The sequence below is a fragment of the Triturus cristatus genome, chromosome 2_1 (assembly GCF_964204655.1).
Source record: "Triturus cristatus chromosome 2_1, aTriCri1.1, whole genome shotgun sequence".
Taxonomy (NCBI): Eukaryota; Metazoa; Chordata; class Amphibia; order Caudata; family Salamandridae; genus Triturus; species Triturus cristatus.
In genome coordinates this window covers 1,051,130,198-1,051,151,417 of record NC_140581.1, presented here as the reverse complement: position 1 = coordinate 1,051,151,417, position 21,220 = coordinate 1,051,130,198, and the positions used below count along the sequence as shown (strand labels likewise).

Genomic DNA, 21,220 nt, shown 5'->3' with positions numbered 1-21,220 from the left:
GATTGGGTAGTGTAAAATGAAAGCAGGATAGGCCCAGCTGCGGAGAGCAGTGGCTAGATCATCCAGTGTAACAAGTGGCATTACCACTACAGGCCAGGCCAGTGGCCAGGTCAACTAATTCCAAGATATGGAGAACCTCCACAATTTTTAGTCAATTGACACATTAAAATTGCCAATACAGATGAAACTATTCTAGAGGGTTGTGTGGTATGTGTTCTAAGTCTGGATTCAAGGTACCAAAGTAAATAACGAGAAGACCAGGTAAAACCTTGCCACTTTTATGATAAGATCGCAAGGAAAACAGCTGTTGTCTTGTTCTGGAGAACATGCCATCATTTTATGAATCAAGAGAGGAATGTTCACTTACCTTGACCTAAGGTACCTGGGTACCTCTTTCTCTTTCAGTGATGAATGCAAGTAATTTTAGTTTTATCAAGTCTAAAACATAGACTATTCCACCTTGCTCAGACTTTTGGGACCACAACCTGCAAAGTGTACTGTTTTTTAAAGATGGCAAGAGGTGGAGCAAATTTCCTCAGCTTCCCATCACCTCATGAGCCAAAGAAGGGTCCTTCCCTGCATATTCATATGACATGATGTTGTCCTTGGTAATCATGACCTATGAATCTTGATGAAAGGAAGGTTCACTTTGAAAGACAGCTTTGGTTCCAGCAAGTTGTTATCTAGATGTATGGAGGTCAGAGGCATCTTTTGACACAGCTGCTTGTGGAAAAGAGAATAAAAGGGAACCAACTTAGCAATTTGTTCAAAATGAGCCACATACAGAGTCTGGTTTTAGGAGATAATTAGACTGTGATGGGTATTCTGTTACCACTGGCAAAATGAAATTTTCTGATAATGTTCCATTAGTAGACTTTTGTATCTCTGTCAACATGAAGGAGGCCATATGATACACATTATGTGAAGGCCACCAAGCTGGCATGTTCAAATCTCAGAAGTTAGAATGTATTCATGTTTATGACATGCAACTACGTATTTCACACAGTTGTTTCATTATTGTATACCATAGACCACACTGTCAATTCTTCTGAAAGAACAGGCTCTCATTACAAGTTGTCTGTATCATGGCCCTTTTGGCAATGCCAGGAGGGTTGGAGGTAGACGAATGGGGTAGCAGAGAAAGCATTAAGAGGAGTTCTGAGAGTTTGCGGAATAACCTGGAGGACTCAAACTTACTGTTCATGTTTTCACCTTTATTTCCCCCAGAGACTTTTGCCTGGGAGAAGCAAGTGACATCTTTCTACCTACTGATTCTTTCTCTCTATTTCTTTGTTTTTCTCCCGCTCTCTTCCTTGTCCTCTCTATCTAGCACCAGTTCTGTTCCTCTTTCTCCATTTGTCTTTCTGCCTATCCCGAGTTCTCACTTTCCCTCTAGCTCTAACTTTCTCTTCTTTTTTACCTCAACTCGCCTATCTGTCCATCTTTATCTCATCTTCTTTCTCCTTTGTACTCTCTATTTTTCTGGCTTCCTCTTTTTCCCACATATTCTGCCTTTCTCTGCTTTGCTCATTGTCTATCTCATCACTTTCTCTAGCTCTGTCTTGTGTATCCCTCTCCCTCTTATCCCCACTGATGTGTTTCTTTGACCACGTGCTCTTCTATCTATGTCTCATTTTATATATCACAATCTTCTACTCAGTCTATGCTCTTTTTATTTATTTCTCCTCTTTCATCTCGGTATCTCTCTTTTGTTGTCGTCCTGAATCTGGCATGAAATGTTTTTGTATTTTTGCAGAGCGTGTATCATTCAAACAGCGCAACACACAACATACACTTGTCAAAAGCACTTAGCAAAATGTAGACACGGCTACCTCCAACAAAAACAACAACAGAAACTTAAAAATGCTTGAAACAACTGCCTTACCTAACTTCGGAAGTGAGTAACTCATATTGAAATACTTTTCATAGAAGTCAAAAATGGTTTTAGTAACATTTGCTGCATATTCCGCAGTGCGAATTTGATTTTTCTGAGCATAAATGGTTAGCTGTAAGTAAAACAGAAACAGTTAGCTTGGAGTGACTTGCAAAGGAATCCATACACAACAATTCTACAATAATTTAAACAGCCATTCAGCATAGAGAATTACCAATTACAGTTTTACTACTATGCTACAAAGTACAAATCAATCCAAACAATAGCACCCACTAAAGAATCGCAGACATTTACTGTTTTTGTTTCATTTTGCTGGTTTTATACGTGCATGTTTTGATCTGTGTTTTTGAACAAACACATGGGCTCGTGTGAATTTTAGCTCATCACTGCACACTTGCACTGGCTGAGTCTCTTCTTCCCACTACTTTTATGCCTGCACTACCTTGATATTTCTAAATAAGAACAGTTAGGGCAAGATGTACAAAGGATTTCTCTGGTTGCAAAAGGCCTGATTTGCAGAATTGGGTTGGTTGCCAGCACAATATTATTTTTGCTATCTGCAAATCACAAATTGCGATTTGGTAAATCTTTAACTGATCGCAATTTGGGTTTGGGACCCAACACCACTTCTGTATTTGGAAAGGGTGTGTTTAGGACATCCGTATTAATGTTATACGTCCAAAATCCAGTCGCCAAATATCAATATTTTAATGACTACAATAATGTAGTGGTAACCCATTCATAGATGAGAAGGGGACCCAAGTGCTCCATTTTGCTTTGAGAATGATGAAAAGATATTTTTATGAGTAGGCAGTGACCATGGAGACTACTGACTACTAAAAACTGTTACCCTAACTTTTCTTTTTGTTTTAAACGCATTCTGTTTTTCTCTAATAATCTTTGTTTAAAAGCAATCACAGATATGGTAGTCTGTTGACCTCAAAAGGCCACCATCTCTGTGATGGCTGCGATTTCTATTTGGGCACAAACTGTGATGAACTTCTTTCAGATTCAGGAGGTAGAAGAAATTGTGACTCACTAGGAATTAGTATTTTGCAAATTAACCTAGTAATACTGGTCACAAATTACGACCACTATTTTGCGACCAGTGCTTCGTACATCTGGCCTTTATTGCTCTGCATGACATGGTGTATATACACCATGTAAACTATGGGCCTGATGCACAAACACTCTATACCATAGGCTATGGAAGAGGGTCCTCTACCAAAGCCAGGGGGTAAGAGAGGTATTCAGGGAAGTGGATACACCCTCCAGAGTCAACTATTCCTAACCAAAAGTATCCCAACTCGTAAGGGCTCAGAATTAGACTTACATGACGTAACCCGCTCAAGTGCGGGAAAAGAGGCAACTCCTTTTTATTAGTTAACCCTTACACACCCTATTGGTGTCATGCTTCATCATAGGGTTCACCCCGACTCCTAAAAGTCAGGGTGGGCTCTACCATATTTCAGTGAGCGCTTAGAAGAGGTAGGCCAGGGGATCTAAATATAAAAATTCTACTGCGTTCCCCAGGTATCCCTTTATTGGGGGGGACGTAGTGGATATTAAACATATATACACAAGGGGTCATCCGGAGGTAATGGCCCTATGACCCTAATGTCATGCCTGATGCACAAAGACATTTTACAGTCACAAAGTTCAAAATTGTCCATTTTGTGACCGCAAATGGCTTTTTTAAATGTACAAAACCCAAACTGAGATTGGATAACACATTACCAAATAACAATTTTATTTTCAGATTAAATACAGAATGGGTATTTGGAAAGGGAATATAAAGGGCAAATCCAAATTGATGGTAACCATTCGCAAATTGAAAGGGGCCCCCAAGGGACCAATTTGCCATTGTGAATATAGACAAGAACTTAGGTCCTGATTAGAATGGCAGGCGGACTTTTGTACGTCCGCCCCCCTATCCTAAACGGGACCGCCCGACAGGTTGTCAGCAGTCCCACCAGAGACATTACGATGCAACTGCCACCATGGCGGTCGCAATGCCTATGTTTTGCTATGCGGCGGGTGCTGCTGGCTGCAGCACACCCCGCAGCGCAAAAAGAGGACACTTAAAATATCCCTGCACTACGTGGTAGGCACCATGCAGTGCCTGCCACATGGTGCAAGGATATGTAGGGGAGTACCATAGGTGCCCTCCAAAAACCCACAGCTGAGGGCCAGGGGAGAAGGGGGCCCGCTACGGGCACCCAAAGTCCTTGTCCACCTGCCTTTTCTTTGCGGGTTAACTGCCATGAAAAGGCGGGCGGAAAGGGACATTGTAATCCCTACGGTGGTGCCTAGCAGGCACTGCCACCATTGTAGGGAATACAACCCCCTCCGCCGCACCCGCGGGCTCAAGGAGCACGTCAGATGCGTGGCGGTCCGAAAGCCTGACCGCCACATTAATATGGTGGGCGGAGAACATGGTTCCGCCACTGTAATATGGTGGGCGGAGAACATGGTTCCAATGGAGGTGGGACCGCCACCGATGGGCTGTTGGTGGCGGTCCTACCGTCACCGTAATTGGCCCCATATTTAGGAGCAGGTAATCGCCCATTGGACCACTCTCTGCTACTAAAAAGGTTTGTAAAATTATTCATTTTCTATTTTAAACGCATCCCGTTTTCAGCTAGCAAAGTGGGCTGCATTTACAAAAAAAAGATTACTTTATTTACAAGCAATCACGGACATGGTGATCTGCTGACCCTAGCAGGCCTCCAGACCTGTGACACTAACCAATAATAGTGGGTCTCAATTTGCAACTAATCTCATGCATATTATTGAGGTATGTCAATTTGCAACCACTACGAATCAGTATTTTGTGAACCAACCTATTAATACCAGTGTATTAAGTAGAAGTTGTCCAAATTGCTCCAACTTCTACAGAGCCAATTTTAGTACCAAATCATTATTTGATGCAATTTAAGATTTCTTATTAGGAATTTTTGTACATAATGCCCTACATGCTCAAACATTCTTTTTGTAATTTCTACTGCTGTTCTCCTCACTTGGGTTTAGTAGCCTCTGTTGAGCGCAAGGTGCTTTTTAATTTTGAAGTGTCCAGTAATGGTAATTTTCGGCACCATCTAAATTATGAGATGTGCATGCACACCGTCGATCTCTTTACTTTGATGTGGAGATTTCAGCTGGATGCTCTTGATAAAAGGCGGGAGAAAATGAGGAATTGCCAGGTGATCTGGAATTACCAGGTGACCTGGAACCTGGATCCCCTGGTAATTCCTCATTTGTCAGAAGGTTCTGGATGGTTTAGCCCAGAACTCCATTTAAATCTGCACCCCCTTGAGATAACATGACCTGATAACTCCAGCGGTGTGGAATTTACAGTCAAGCATCCAGGGCACTTGTATTAAGGTCCAGAGAGGAATATCTTACGAGTCATGTAACACTGGAGAAGATTTGTGGGTACAATGATGATGGGTGAAAGAATGAGCTAGAGGGACAGCAGTGTGGAAAAAAGAGAGATGCACAGGTTTTAAACCAAAACAAAATGCTTCCAGGTAAATGATTTCCGATTAGCAAAATATATGCATTGAAAGATTAAAAAAGGTACAGTGGAGCAGAATTAAATGAAAGCCATAGATGTGGAGGAAGCGACCCGATTAGGGCCACCCGGGTCACTCGCGACCACCTCTGAGCCTTCCATACATCCATACAAATGAAGAGTCGGTCAAACAGTAGAGAATACAAACCAAGTATGTTTTATTCAGGTACACTCGAGTGGAGTCCAGTCTGACCAGCCTCCTAGGATTGCTGCAGAGGGAACGACTTCAGCGAACACAGAGATACATTATGTACATTTCTAAACCAAGAATGTCCCGCCCCTAATGGAAATCTACTAGCAGGTACGGCTAAAACAAAGAAGTACAGTAAGACGAGTCTCGACTCTGAGACCTGGCACACATTAACTTATTGCCAAGGTCATTCTGTTTGTGATTTTTGTCGCTTTGGTCTTGTTTTGTTTATTAATATCTACTGTAGTTTTCTAAACTGGTGTGAGATCTTTCTTGTGTTGTGTTTTCACTTTATTACTGTTTGATTTGCTGCATAAACACTTTACACATTAGTTCTAAATTAAGCCTGACTGCTCTGTAACAATCTCCCAGAGGGTGGAGCACATGTTAATTTAGGGTTGGCTTGTGCCTCACCCTGACAAGAATTGCGGTTGCTTTTTAAGAAGGGTTTTACCCCTCTCAACCAGTAACCCAATTTCTCACTGGTAGAATTCTTTTGGATGGAGATTTCTTGGTCTATTTGACTAGGGTTGTGGTGCAAGAGTCATGAGCCCATGATTTGTGGGAATATCTGGGTATTAAATGGGTCAACTAATGAATATTAATTCAAACCCAAGCGGGAAGATTTGCTGGAAGCAATACTGCAGATTGCCCTGTTGGTGTGGGCCAGGGGAGACACTAAATATCTTACCCCTGTTATTTGATAGGCAGAATAATGTAAAATATTGATTTCATGATAACAAATTTTGGGCTTCTGAGGAATTGGAAAACCATAGTATTTTCTCAAGGGTAATCACCCCTTCTCTGGCTCTGACGGGGGAAAGTGGGCAGACAGCAAGTACAACATTGACTGCAAGTTTAGCAGATACAGAGATAGCAAATACACAGCAAGAGAAGAAAAATGCAAAGTCAGAGAGAGGTCTCAGGAAACTAAAATCTCAACTTTGGTACAGGAATTGTAAATTAAATTACTGTGAATTAAGTTCCTATAAAAACAACTGCACAAGGGGAGTCAATTCAAAGTTTTTAGATGTTGTTGGAGGTGACATGGGCTGTGTCTGTTCCATGGGAAAGTAAGAAACAATCGAATAGATTGGTGTCAAAGGAGCAAATCAGCTTTGATGATAAGTGCCAATGTACATTTTGAGATACAACTAACCAGGGAAAAATAGAAATGAAACAGCTAATTTTCAGGAAATAACGTGCTTATAAAATTACTGACATTGACGGCACTTGCCAGTGCAAAACAGCTTTGGGAGAAAATGTAGAGAAAAGGAGTTTTGTCTAATAATACTTTGAGTGTTAAAGGGGATGAGTCAGAGGAATATGATACTAATCCTCAGACCTTAGTGCCAAAGGAGATATGATCAGGAGTTATATAGTGACTGAGAAGCTAATGATCTCTATTGGGAAAATGGAGGTAAGGGAGAGAGAGAGAGCAGTGGCAATGATGCCTCAGGCATGAGTGGATCAGCAGATATGTCTCGCCAGGAAAGATTCTCCCTTTGAGTATGATGTGGAAATACTATTTCAACAGTAGTCGAGAATTATTAAGGCTAGTAAATTGTAAATGACAGTGCCTACTAATACAGGCTACTTTAGTCCAGGGTTACAATGTTTCTCAAGAGGCAAGCTGATAACAAGCCAAAAGTGGTACCTGGAATTCCACCTACAGTTCGAAGGACATGATCTGGACTACTAAAGAAGGTGAACATGTAGAATTGGAGACGCCAAGGAAGGAGAACACTATGCCAGAATAGGCAGTGGCAAATAACAAACGAGGAACCAGCTTTAACCAGAAGGAGCTGATGCAAACCTGTACAGTGGTAACTGCATAAAGGTAAGAAATGGGGAAGGCAAGAAAAACACAAGAAAGGTGCAGGGTAGGAAACAGTGGAAGAATTGATGTTCAAGGAACCATTCAAATAAGCAGCGAAAAACTTCACTACCACTTCCTATTTTATCCTGGAAGTATCTGCAGTCCCTCGAAACCGTGCTTGCTGTGACTGGTACTGAAGCTGATCTGTTATGTTATGCACAACCCCTCTGTGCATCAGCCCCCTCTTTCCTGCACCGCTCAATTTCCAGGCCTTGGGTCTAATTCAGTGCTTTCCTTTACTGCAGCGTGAACCTCAGTAGGTCAAGGTCTGTCTTTTTCCTGCTGTTCTCTTGATGATTCTTGACAGGATCAAAAAAGGATTGTGGAAAATATACAAAAGCAGACGAACAACCAATTCCTCTGCAGGTTGAGTGACTAGTTAAGGAAAGGTGTGGGGTTATGAAGCTGGAAGGGGCACAAAAAGAATAGGCAAACAAATGATAACAGAAATAGGTGTTTCTACAAACTGATGAGGTTACTATAAAGTTGAATTACTAATGTCTCAGAGAAGCCCAAGGCCTGTATATGGTTTAGTTAGATATGTGTATGCAGGTGCAGGTTGCAGGGTTGCAAAATGTAAAACGTTGTTGGATTTTATTTGCAGGACAGAGTGAGCAGAGCATGAAAGATGGTAGGAATTTCTTTTCAAGAATACAGGTACCTGCAAACTGCTTATTCAACCAAGCTCCCTTTGGCAGAGCATGTAAAGGCAATAATTTCTTCATTAAAGTTACAAATTAGATCCATGGGCAGATTTAATTGTATCTATGAAGGGTGAGTATTTAAAAAACCCTTGAGATGACTTTAAATGGAGGTGAAACCAAGTACGGTGAATGGGAGTAAAATCTGAGTTTTAAGGATGCATGAAGTTTACAACAATGAGATGTGTGGTTTATGAAGTCTCTAGATGAGCTGTCTCTCCGAGGCTGGAAGGAGAGAAAATTCTGGTAGAGTCCCTATTCGAAAGAAGAATGGTTATCTTCTTTTCTTTAATTATAATGCAGACAAAGACTTTGCACTTGCGGAAAAGACGCTACTGAGCCTGGGCTTAGAAATAGGGAAAAGAAATATAACCCAGAACTGGAGAAACCCAGCTGCAGTCAGAATCTCCAAATGGAAAGCAAGCCTAGACACATACTGTACCCTAAAATTGCCTATGTATGAAGCTAGGGGATGTCCTCAAAAACATAGAAAGATACGGCGAAGATGGCTGCAACATAGGGAGGAAATGAGATCCAGACATGAGAAAAACCTGATAATCTACGAAGATCGATAAAAAACAAATCCAACAATTTTTGAGAGGGAGCAGTATACCAATGCAAAAACCTTAAAGGTGAATATGCATTTTTATGGGATGACACATGCACCTGAGCATGGAAGGATGATCGGCATCAGTCATATACCATCATGTTTATGTTACTAAAACACAGAAAATGCGATTTAAAAAACTGTTATGCAGAAATATAGGCACACTCTCTAGAGAATCTGTGATGGGGATGAAGAGCTCTGCAACTGTTGAACTTGATGAAACAGGTGACAGGATTTCTGGAATGGTTCAGGTTTCCTTGTATGCTAATCGGTTCATTACCTCTATTCACTTTAGAGAAATGACATTGGAACTAGAAGAAGCGGCAAGAGAAAAGTGTGAACGAGTAGATTGTGCCGTGGTCTGAGACAAAAAATCAGAGATGGACAAAGCTATCAAAACCTTTGTTGCCGCTGTAAGTTACCCAAAATAAGTGTTCTGCCTGCGTCTGTATTCATTGTTTACGAAAGTCGAAATGCCCATGTTGTCCCAAGCAAACAAAATTGCTAACACAAAATTTGATAAAAATATGCTAAATGGCCCATCGAAGAGTACAAATCCATTACATGCCAGTATGAAATGAGGAAGAAAGATGTGCAAAATGGCTGAACTTTCGGTGAGAACCGTATAATAATTATGAGGAAAGGAGCCTTTCTCCTTCTAGTCATCCTTGGTCAAAAAGTCAAATTTACAGCTAAGAGAAACAGCAATGAAATGGGAGATTTCTTCATGGGAAATTTACTAATGCCCGTTTTAAATTTGAAGGAAATGTTAATTTGAATCCTCACAAAAACATTGAAAGGGGATTGCAGGAGTGTAAGTTTGTGATGCTACAGAGAGTGCAGCCGCTAGATGCATTCACAGCTATTTGCACCAGATAGTAGGCAGAGGTACCCCTATGTCCTACTGTACAGTGAAGAAACTTTATTTCTTTCAGCTGCTTACTTATCATGCAATGTATGAACTACTTATATACATTTAAAATAGCGGCAATCCCTGATTTAATAATTAAGATGTCCCATGATTCCGTTTTTCGTCGCAAGCTCTAATGCAAAGATGATACACTCTGGCTGATTGGCTAGCTGGGGGAAGCGCTCCCTAACTGAATTGTTATTTGTAGCTCGCTATTGGCGTTTCACACTAATAGACTTGTCAAAATGAACCCTGGGTGGCCAACTACACTACACTCACGTAGTTTGTGCTACTTCGCGCTACGCGAATTGCACGTAGCACAGTGCAAAAATGCGTAGCGTAGTTGGCATTTTTTGCTCGCTTGCGGTCCTCAATGTCAAGTTGGCGACCGTGAGCGAGCAAAATGACATCTAGGCGAGACTTTTTCCTCGTTCGCGATCAGCAACATCAAGTTGGCGATCGCGAGCGTGTAAAATAAACCTCCCGGCGAGATTCTCAATGCGGGGAGGTCAAGTTTCTCATTGCGAGTGGTCGCGTACGCTCGCGACCGCTCCCTATGAGAAACTGCCAGTCCGCGTTGAGAAAGCTGCCGCTCGAGTAAAAATCTACTCGAGTGGCAGAAAACGACAGTTCGCACTGTGCGAGATGCCGTTTTCAATGATTGCACAGTGCAGACAAGCATCCGGCACTGTGCAATCATCCCAAACAGCGCACTACGCAGTTCGCGTAGCGCTACACATATCTCGTGTAGTGCGAAGTGCACTTCGCGTAGCTACGTGTAGCGCTACTACGCAAACTACGCCCAGGGTTAGTCAAAATGGCACTGGACATCGTAATGAAAAGCTGCCAGTTTTTTTTTTCTTCTTGTCAAGTACACTGTACAGACATTATTTATTTACAGAAAAAACAGAAGATTATACACAAAAATTCATCACTTACAGGAATCCCGCTTTCTGACATCCTTAGTTCGGGTATAAACTGATGCACAGCAAAGCACACCAAATATGTGCTCATCGGGACCGATTTTTGAAAGGTTGTTTTGTTCCACCCACGGAGAACTTCGACAGTACTCTGCAGAGACAACACATACGTTAGATATGCTGCATGGCAAACATGGAGTTGCAGCTTTACATTTCACTGTAATGGCACTTTAAAGCAACTGGTGGAAAACTACTGCAGTGGCATGAAATGGATTGGAGGGCGGGATACAGAGGAGTGCATCACACTTATCACAGAAGAGCTTCCATTGCTCTGCATTTAATATACATTTGTGCTATGGTGGCGTATGGATCCTCTTGCCCCATCATCTATGTGCAGGAATCTGGGGTTGGAGATGGAGGTTATAAAGTGATGAAGCCTTAAGGAGAAGGCACGGTGAGCAGCCAGCAGTGTATCTGCAAATGGCCCCTGTAAGCCAACGTTATTGTGCCACACACAAGCTCACTGGACCATACAGTACTGGCCAAGCCTGAGAGGCACTTTTCATGGGGATGCAACTTGACTGACCCACCACCACCACTAATCAGGATTGGCATGCAGCAGCCGCAGCTTGGATGAAGACTGCAACTCTGGTCCAGCTTATTGCATTCCCTCAGTCTCATCACTCCCGCTGCACAGCTATGGATCCCCTCCATTTTGTATGTGTGTGGCTGTGAGATGTGCAGTAAGGTACAAAAAATAGTAATTAAACAATACAGAGTTGTTTTGTTTCTAAGGTGTGACCATTTAGCACATGTTTTTTGTGTGTGGTTGGACCAATGCGCTGTGTCTTTGGAATGCTACTTAGTTTGATTAACTTAGAATGTGGAGATTTGAGGGTGTACGAAGGCACATGTCATTAACAATATACATCGGGCTTTTTCTCATCCACAGTGTGGTCCAGATTGTGAGTATTGACATCTGGGGGCTCTAGAGAGTTATGGCGATGATTAGTTATCCTACAATTACGGCTTTCTGATTCGTTGGCTCATGGAGCAAAACACTTTATCTGACATTTGTGATCAAGTTGTTTGGGTGTGCAATGATGGGGACAATGCTGTTGAAATGTACATTAATTATCCATCCATCATTTATTTGGCGTTACTAATCCATTCACCATGAATTCCCCTTTACCATCCATAATCCATTGGTTTGCATTCCAGCCGTTCACCCTCTGTCATCCATCAGTTCTATCCACCACCCCCTTGCATTCATTTACCACAAGACAAGGGTGCATGCAGCATGTGGCAAAATACTTTTGACTAACCAACCACCTCCATTGTTGGAAACAATATTTCAGGGATAATCACACCCCACCTACCAAGACACAAGCCAGAAAACAGGACAGAACACTTCAGACAGGGCTTTATTTACCAATAGGTATATGAGGGACCAGTAGATTAGGTTCCACTATGGCAGCGGTGCTATTTATAGGTAGGAGAACTGGTCCAGGTGAACACTCAAAATCTAGCACAATATTTCATACATGAACCCTTGAGAACTATACACAACACTCCTCTGACGCCTTGTAAGTGATATGCACTCTGTACACTTGTAACATGACCTCTCTCTGCCTCCCTGCATCCATTTTTCTGAGCCTGTGTCCTATATTATTTCCACATTTTCAACTTTTCCACTATAAGAATTCATAATATGAACTGGTGCAGTCTTTGCCGCAAGAGATTTTGGGTGAGTGCATACAGGGGCCTATCCAGATGCTCCAAGTGCTGCAGCTGTTCTGGTAGTTGAGGGGCGTTTGGCCTGCTGCTGCACATCCCACGTCTACACTTTGTATCAGGCAAGCCTGCATTGTATTTGTGCTCTTTCCGTTGTATTAGTGCTGTTTGTGTTAGTAAAGCTTAGTGAAATCTATTTATGATACAAAGCCCAAACTATTGCCTTTGTCAGTTTAGGTTCTACTGGTCAACAGTCTTTCCAGTGGTAAAAGAAGGATCCCTAAAGTGAGACGATTTCCAACCTAAGGATTTCCTTAATTCCAGTCCCACAGACTAGGCATAGCATGGTGGCAAGAGCAAGGGTCATAATCAGAATGAAGCAACCTTAATACATAGTACAGATGTGTACTGCAGTATTTGGAATACTAAGAATTTTTCCATGGCATAAGCAGGGCTTTAGGTAAATGAGGGGGTTGATGCTGCTGCGTGCCCAACAGGAGGATGACTAGATTCTGGACACCCATTATCAAAACACATACTCTTCTGGTATATTGCAACTGTAGACCATACCACTGTGCCCCAAATTAATAAATCATGAAAATGCCTTCATTTTTGTAATTCAATGTTAATAGTTTTTTGTGTTTACACGTAGAAACATACATCACACATACAAAGTATCTTCCAGTATGACAGGGAGGTGGACGTCAGGGAAGAAAATGCCATAATATGTAGGTGAAGTAGCAGTTAATTTTAGAGATACTGGTGGTGGTAATGGAAGTTGTTTTCCACAAAACAACTTAATAATAATAACCAAGAACATTTACTAGGCCAACACTTTTGTTCATCAATGGAACAACATGTAGGTAATGCAAAACATTTTGTGGAATGAGCTGAATATTGGGAAACATTTATAATCGATTTTCTAAGATAATACTCTTTCAATAGTAAGCCAAAGCCAAAAACTGAGTTTGGAAAAGGCGTACCAATACCTAGGTAACAACCACAATCTGAATAGGTCAGAAAACAGTTCAGTGAGAAATTCTGCTCAACTCTTTGAAATTGTAGCACAAGCAGGAGACAGTCCCCCAGACAAATGCATATTTAATTCTATCAAGACAAAAGAACATACACAACTTAAACCAATTTAGAAAATGTAACAGGCAAAATGTTACAAAAAGAATTGCAAACAGAACATGGGAACCAGGGATATGTATTGTTAAAACTTTAAAGGAAAAGTGTCAAGAAGCAGAAACATGGTAAAGAAAGACAATATTTATGGTAGATCAGAACATAGGCACGATTTCAGGTCAACTGCAATGTGGTAAAAATTAGTATGAGAGCAGGTCACACCACTCAAAGTTTCTAACCGTGGGACTTTTTTTTACTTTTCTTTTTTTAAATCCTTCAGTCATGCAAAATAGGGTGCAGAAGCGAGGGAGGCTCCAGCAAATGCAAATATATAATTGTCAAGTTCCAGCGAAAGATTTCCGTTTTTGTGCTAAAAGCTCAGAGCTAGTGATAATCGGATTTTCTGGACACCAGGGGGCATATTATCAAGGACGCGTTAAAAATGATCACTGGTTTAGAGGCAGAAAACTGCTGCTAAAGCGGCGATAATGGGCTTGATAATATGCTCTATGGAATTCCCATAGAAGCCCATGTGCTGGTGTGAACATGGGCTTCTATGGGAATTCTCTAGAGCATATTATGAAGCCCATTATCGCCAGTTTAGTGGCAGTTTTCTGCCACTAAACCGGCGATAATGTTAACGCCGTCCTTGATAATATGCCCCCAGGTAAGCTTCATTACTAGGGTGGATTTTTCACCTCAGCCCAGTCCCAATTTAGACTTAGGCTGAGATTCAAAGTTATGTGGAATAGAGTGAGGTAGGTTCCACACTCAGTAATATAATTGTCTTCGTCTATGTGTGTGCTAAATAACTTCTATTCAACATAGAAATGAGACATAACATGCAAATTCGGCATTTAAGGCACCATTGCCTTTTTCAAGGACTTGCTGGAATTTCTCATGGGAAAACCGTGATGGTGTGTTAATTAGAAACCGACTTTTAAATCGAATTGATGTGCAAACTCCTGTTTGCACAAACATCATAATTTAGTCCTAAACTTGTAATCAGGCCCTCAGTCACTTTTTTAAGCTCTTGTTTTCTTTCATTGAGGAAGGGCAAGTGCCTCTAAACAGCAAGGGCTTCATGCACTCCATGTAAAAAGGGGACAAGGGCACCCAAAGGAATTAGACAGGGACCTTGGGAGGTTATGTATTGCAGGAAACAGTGGTCCCTGAGAGCAAACAATAGTTAAACATACAATGAATATAGCCAAGATTGGTACTATATTATAGCCAATGTCCAGCCGGACACGGCAACTTTAATAAGTAGAAATAGTTAGCAGTGATCCAAAGAATGTAAGTAGAGTCTTAGTGGGACACAAGCCTGTATCCTGAGACTTACATATCGTGAGGACAACAAATGTGGAACACATTCAGGCAATTACAATGATGTTTCTGTTTTAGAAAATAATGAGTAGTGAAACATCTAATACAAATAGTGCCACCTTCAACAGAAACATCATTGTAATTGCCTGAATGTGTTCCAAATTTGTTGTCCTCACGATATGTAAGTCTCAGGATACAGGCTTGTGTCCCACTAAGACTCTACTTACATTCTTTGGATCACTGCTAACTATTTCTACTTATTAAAGTTGCCGTGTCCGGCTGGACATTGGCTATAATATAGTACCAATCTTGGCTATATTCATTGTATGTTTAACTATTGTTTGCTCTCAGGGACCACTGTTTCCTGCAATTCATGCACTCCATGGCAGCATTGAACACGAAGAGAAAAAGCTCAGAGTAGGATAACCTGGCAGCCTATAGCTGAAGTCACTCTTTTCTCAAGGAGTTTGACTGTGTTGTACAGGTCCTCCAGAAACAGAAAAAATGACTACGTTCAAAAACAATTTAATACTTGGAAAATCATTGCTTGCCTCTCCTGTAGCCCCCGGGTGACTAGCACCAGCTCCTAGACACAAGGTTTCTTTCCACCCAAGACTATCATGAAGTCCAGGGCAGTCCACTGACAACTAGCCAGCGTTATCTTCTTCACATGATAATGCCTCCTGTAGATCTTCATCCATTCTCTGTTTCATCATCACTAAACCGCCTACGTCACCTTCTAGTTTCCTAGTTGCTCTTTACTATTGGTTCAACTTCCTTTCACAGAACAGGTCTATAACCAACCAGATGAACCAAAAAATGCACCTATTTTACTTAGAATACCGCAACATCAAAAACGTGAATCGCTCAGTCTCGCATTCCTAGCAAAATACTTTTTGGTCTCCATGCAGTCTAACTTTTTGACAGCAGACATATTTACTTTTCCACCTACCAAAATCCTATATGATGCATACTGCTACAAATGCAATTTGAAGATGTATAACACACTTTTTTTAATTGATAAGCTCTAATAAATACATAAACACAAGAAATTACAAAGATTTAAATATGGTCTACCTAGACTACGAATACAATTGACCGTCATATGTGTATGCTATGCTCTCAAAGGCAGATGTAGCCATGTGGTGAAATTAAAAATATAGGTCTTCAGATTATGAAATTCACTCTTTAGTTCATGAAAAGATTGCTAGGACATTGCTACAGTTTCCACAGTACAGGTGAAAAATAAACAAGGTGACTATATTCTCCCCAGAGGACATTCTGAAAGCATACCATAGCCCATCACTGAATATTTATTTGGAGTTATATATTTTTTATGGCTGTATTTATACAGTGCTACATTTGACAGATGTCCTCATTGTTTACTTAGAGGTGTGTGGTGGGAGGGGGGAAGGGACATGTTGAGAAGCTGTTTTGCATTTCCAGGAAGTACGTTAAACCGACGTACATACCAGATTTCAGAACGAGCGTTATTTTGGATACAGAACTACCACAGTAGGTGCCAACAAAATAATACACGAAATTAAACATAGAATAATTCTGACCGTAGTCTTACCTCCACGGGCATGTTCGAGATTGCGTGGTAGGAGTTGTCATGGAGTATTGTGATGTTGTAGGTCGACTTTTTGTTAGGCTCGTCAAAACAGGGAAATGACTTCCTTGCATCCGTGGGCTCGTGGTCGGTAGCGGCTATGTTCCTAAGGAATGAATGGAAGACAGCATTAGCAACGGCAGCCATATGTGTCGAGTGACTCTTCCTGTTCTACGTTCAATGAAGTTTACGTAATAACTTTCAAGTAAACAAGACTGATAGCACACAAGAACACAATACAATAAACCTGGAGGCACCCAATCAGTTCAAGGCTCTGCTGGAGCAAGGATTCAAGAAAATGAAACTTACTCGGAGAAATCCCTCATTAACAAGTACTAACCAGTAGAAATAGTAAAGAAAATGAAATTAATATACACACACAACATTTACATATGGGGAAGAGAGCTTTACGTATGCTTAACTAATGGAAAAAAAGTGCAACGCGACTAAAGCCCACTTTAAAATGGAAAACACTTTTGCGCATGTGTAAACCAGAATTACGTAGAAAATAACGTGACTAGCTCGTTTGAGAGGGAAAATTCTCATGCATGCACAGGAATTACTAAAATTCTCATGCATGCACAGGAATTACTAACATTATGTCTTGAGGCACCGCATGCCTGGCATATGCTTGCCTGAATTTAAAGAGAGCTATTGCTGCTAATGCTTTTGAGTAAAGAAAGAGATATTAATATGGGATAAAGTAGAAGTGGGTGGTGAACAGTGAAATTCACATATTTGAGAGATTAACATCTGTTTATGATTCCTTTATTTTTTTTTTTTATTTTTTTTTTTAAAAACCTTTATTCTTTTAAGTCAGGGACACAGCTATTCAGCCGACAACCCGGAGGTACGGCAGCTTTAGAAACACAACACAAGCGAGCGTCCACATTTCACTGATAGGAGAATCAAAAGGTTCTGTTTTAAATAAACACAAACCCAAACCCAAACACAAGCAAGGCGATAAGTACTTAAAGCACAGAAAGGGTTCCCATCAGGGGGAGGCGAGCCCCATTTCGTCCATCAGACACAGGTCTATAGTAAGGGAAGGGAGGGGAAGGCAGAGACTCAAGAAGGCAAACACATTACAGCAAAGACTACAAAGCCGGAAAGAATGCTAAGGGGAGAGCTGCTCCTCAGGCGGGTCCGGGTCTGGGGGCAGGCATATGCCCCCTCTATACGGTTCCATCGCCCCCATACGGTGTGCCATTTCCGGGGGCGCCCTCGAGCACAATATACTGTCTTCTCCCTAAACATGCTCCAATCCCTGTTTTCCATCCACGCTGTCAATGTAGGAGGCCTAGTAGAGCCCCACAGGCGAGCGATGTCGCGCTTAGCTACCATGTTCCCTAGGGTCACCCACTGAGTCTGTGCTGCGTCGTGGTCAGTAGGACCCCAAACATTCAGGAGACAACACCGCGCCTCCGGCTGCATGACGATGCCCGTCACCTCCCCCATCACATCGTGGATTCGCTTCCAGAACTCCATGATCGCACCGCATTCCCAAATAATGTGTAGGAAGGTGCCCACCATAACACAGCCTCTCTTACATAAGCCCTCCTCAGAGAAACCCATATGGACCAGCCTAGGCCCTGTCACGTAAACTCTATGGAGTATTTTAAGCTGCACCAGCCGCAGGCGCGCAGGGATCGCGACCTCTTTGGGAGAAGAAACTGCATACTGCCAATCCTCATCATCTAATTCGAGGCCATCCCTAGTCCCTTGATCGCGCAACCCTAGGAGAAGATCTGCCCGAACATTAATTAATTTCTTATAAATGAGAGAGATCGTACTCTCTGGCATATGGCCATCCAGGATCCGGTCCTCTAACGGAGAGGACTCGGGCACCGTCTCCCCCTCTACAAGGACTGACCGCAAGGCGTGACACACTTGAGCGTATCGGAAGAACTCTGTGCTCCCTAGCTCATATTCCTTCTGCAGCTCCTCGAATGACTTCACCCTACCCTTAACCAAAAGGTCTCCAACCCTGGATATACCGATCAGGTCCCATTTCTCAAACCCTTTTGTATGCCAAAGCTTTCCCAGAATATCGGAGTCAAACAACAGGGTGGCAAGGGTAAGCTTACCCTTCCAGCCCAGTGAATCTGTTGCCACCTTCCACACGTGCACGGCCACCCTGGTGGGCCCCGTAAGGGTTAAGTCCAACGACTTCGAGTACAACGCTCTGTGGTAATTACCCCCGCGCAGCAACCACCGGTCCATGGCATAGCCGGGGCTCAGCGCCGGACCATAGACACCATGGTTAATCGCGCTCAACTGAGTGGCCCAATAATAACGTCGAATGTCTGGAAGCGCGATACCCCCGTCGTACCACGGAAGCGTCAACTTAGCAATCGCTATGCGCGGTCGCCCTTCCCACAATAGCGTGCGCTGGAGGCTTTCGACCTCTCGGAAATAACTGGCCGGGACCAATTCAAGGGTATTCTGTAAGGCATAGAGCAAACGGGGAAGAGACATCATTTTAAACAGGGCGGCGCGGCCAAGGAGGGAAAGCGGCAACCGCCGCCAGCCCGCCACGTCCCGCCGCAAACGTGCCAAGGGAGGGAGCAAGTTTTTCTCGTATCGTAAAGTGGGGTCAGTGGAAATATAGATTCCTAAGTACAAAAAGCCTTGCCGGGCGATCTGGATCGAGCAGTTTCGCGGGACAGGCGGGACATCCCCACACAGGACATACAAGTATGACTTTCCCCAGTTAATAACAAGACCAGAGTTCCTACCGAAAGAAGTCAAGACGTCACAAACCACTATGAGAGATTTCTTAGGCGAGGTGAGGTATAACAGAATATCGTCGGCGTAAAGGGAAATACGGTCCTCGTGGTCAGGCGACCATCGAATCCCACGTATATCCGGGTGCCATCGTATCCACGCCGCCAGCGGTTCAAGAGCAAGGGCGAACAACAACGGCGACAGGGGACAGCCCTGCCGGGTGCCCCTCCCGAGCTCGAACGGTGTCGACGCCCACCTGTTCACCACGACGCTAGCAAGGGGCCCCTCATAAAGCAACCTCACCCAGCCTACAAAGCCAGGCCCGAAGCCGAACTTGGCTAGTACAGCCCACAGGTATGCCCACTCCACCGCGTCGAAAGCCATCGTGGCATCGAGGGCCGCCACAATGGCCGGCTCTCGCATCGTGCCCGTCCTAGCAATCACTCCATGAAGGCGTCTAAGATTCAGTGCAGTGTTACGGCGCGGGATAAAGCCCGACTGGTCCGGGTGGATCAAATCTCCAAGCACCCGGACCAGGCGGTTAGCAAGGACCTTGGCAAGGATTTTCGGCTCGACGTTGAGAAGTGATATCGGCCGATAGGAACCACACTTATCCCGGGGCTTACCGTCTTTGTGTATTACCACAATCGTCGCCAGTCGTTGATCGAGCGGAAGAAACCCGTTCACCCGCGCCTCCACGAACATGGCGCGCAGGTGAGGAGCCAACTTATCCGGACGAAGCTTATACAACTCAATCGGCAAACCATTTGGGCCCGAGGCCTTACCCGAGCGCAACGCACGGATAGCACACGCCACTTCGTCAACAGTTATATCTCCATCGAGGTCATCCCTATCTATGGCAGAAAGGCAGGGCAGAGCAATATCACGCAGAAGGTCGCACGAGTCCTCAGTCGGCCTATCCGAAACCGAGGTGTATACCGTACGAAAATAGTCCGAGAAACACTGGACTATACCGTCGGGGTCAGTGACAACCTCTCCCCCGTCCATCGACAACTCCGGCACCACTCGATTAACACGCTCTTTTTTATCCAACCACGCCAACAGTTTCCCGGCCTTATCACCGACATCGTACAATCGACCCTGCTGCTCCCTACTGAGGGTCTTGGCAGCGTTCGTCACCAGATCCCTGTATTCCAATTGCTTTAAGCTCAAATTATGCAGTGTGGCCGCCGCAACCTCCTCCTCCAAGGCCACATCTAAAGCCGCAATCTCGTCCTCAACTTGTGTCACCTCGGCGTCTCTCCGCCGCTTGGCTGCCACTGCCAAGGAAAGGGCCTCCCCTCTCAATACGGTCTTAAACGCTTCCCACAAGGACACCGCAGATTCAACTGAACCCTGATTATCCTGAAAATAGTGATCAACTGCCTTCAGCAACGCACTGCGCAGCTTGGGGTCACGAAAGTACCAGGGGTTAATGGGAGCCACCCTGCCCCCCACTACCCGGCCAATTTCCAGACGGGCCCACACCGGCGGGTGATCGGATATACCCCGTGCCATGTGCCTAGCCTCAGATACCAGTGAGGCGTGCGCAGCCAGAGTGAGCAAGTAATCAATCCGAGAGAGACTACCGTGGGCCCCGGAGTGAAAGGTATATTGTCTCTGAGTGGGGTGCCGTAGCCTCCAACAGTATACCAGGCCAAAAGTATCTATAAAGTCGGGAAGCCACTTCTGAGCCCCCCCTGTGTCCCTGGGCGGGTACCTATCGAACAATCCAGATCCAACCGCATTGAAGTCTCCACCCACCACCAGCATCCCTTCAGGGAGTTCCAACAAGGCCTTGCCCAGATCAACAAACGTGGAGGCCTGCAAGGCAGGAGGGACATAAACAGAAACCAATACCAACGTTCTGCCCTCCCACCTCCCCGCCACAGCCACAAAGCGCCCCCTATCATCAGCAATGGGGGAGTCAACCTCGAATGGTAGGGAAGCTCTAACAAGTATGCCCGCACCCCTGGAGCCCGAGGAGAACCCCAAGTGAGCAATGAATTTATAACCCT

The 21,220-nt window shown here is 43.6% G+C and overlaps 1 protein-coding gene across 1 annotated transcript in view; it reads right to left on the bottom strand.

Moving 5' to 3' along the window:
* The window catches only part of ENPEP (glutamyl aminopeptidase), a 299,623-nt gene that overhangs the window by 183,562 nt on the left and 94,841 nt on the right, over window positions 1–21,220 (bottom strand). Inside the window, exons 2-4 of the mRNA XM_085635692.1 lie at window positions 16,440–16,581; window positions 10,695–10,826; window positions 1,886–2,006 (exon numbers count right to left, since the gene is read on the bottom strand). Coding sequence (XP_085491818.1) covers window positions 1,886–2,006; window positions 10,695–10,826; window positions 16,440–16,581 — 395 coding nt within the window. The remainder of the gene's footprint in view (window positions 1–1,885; window positions 2,007–10,694; window positions 10,827–16,439; window positions 16,582–21,220) is intronic.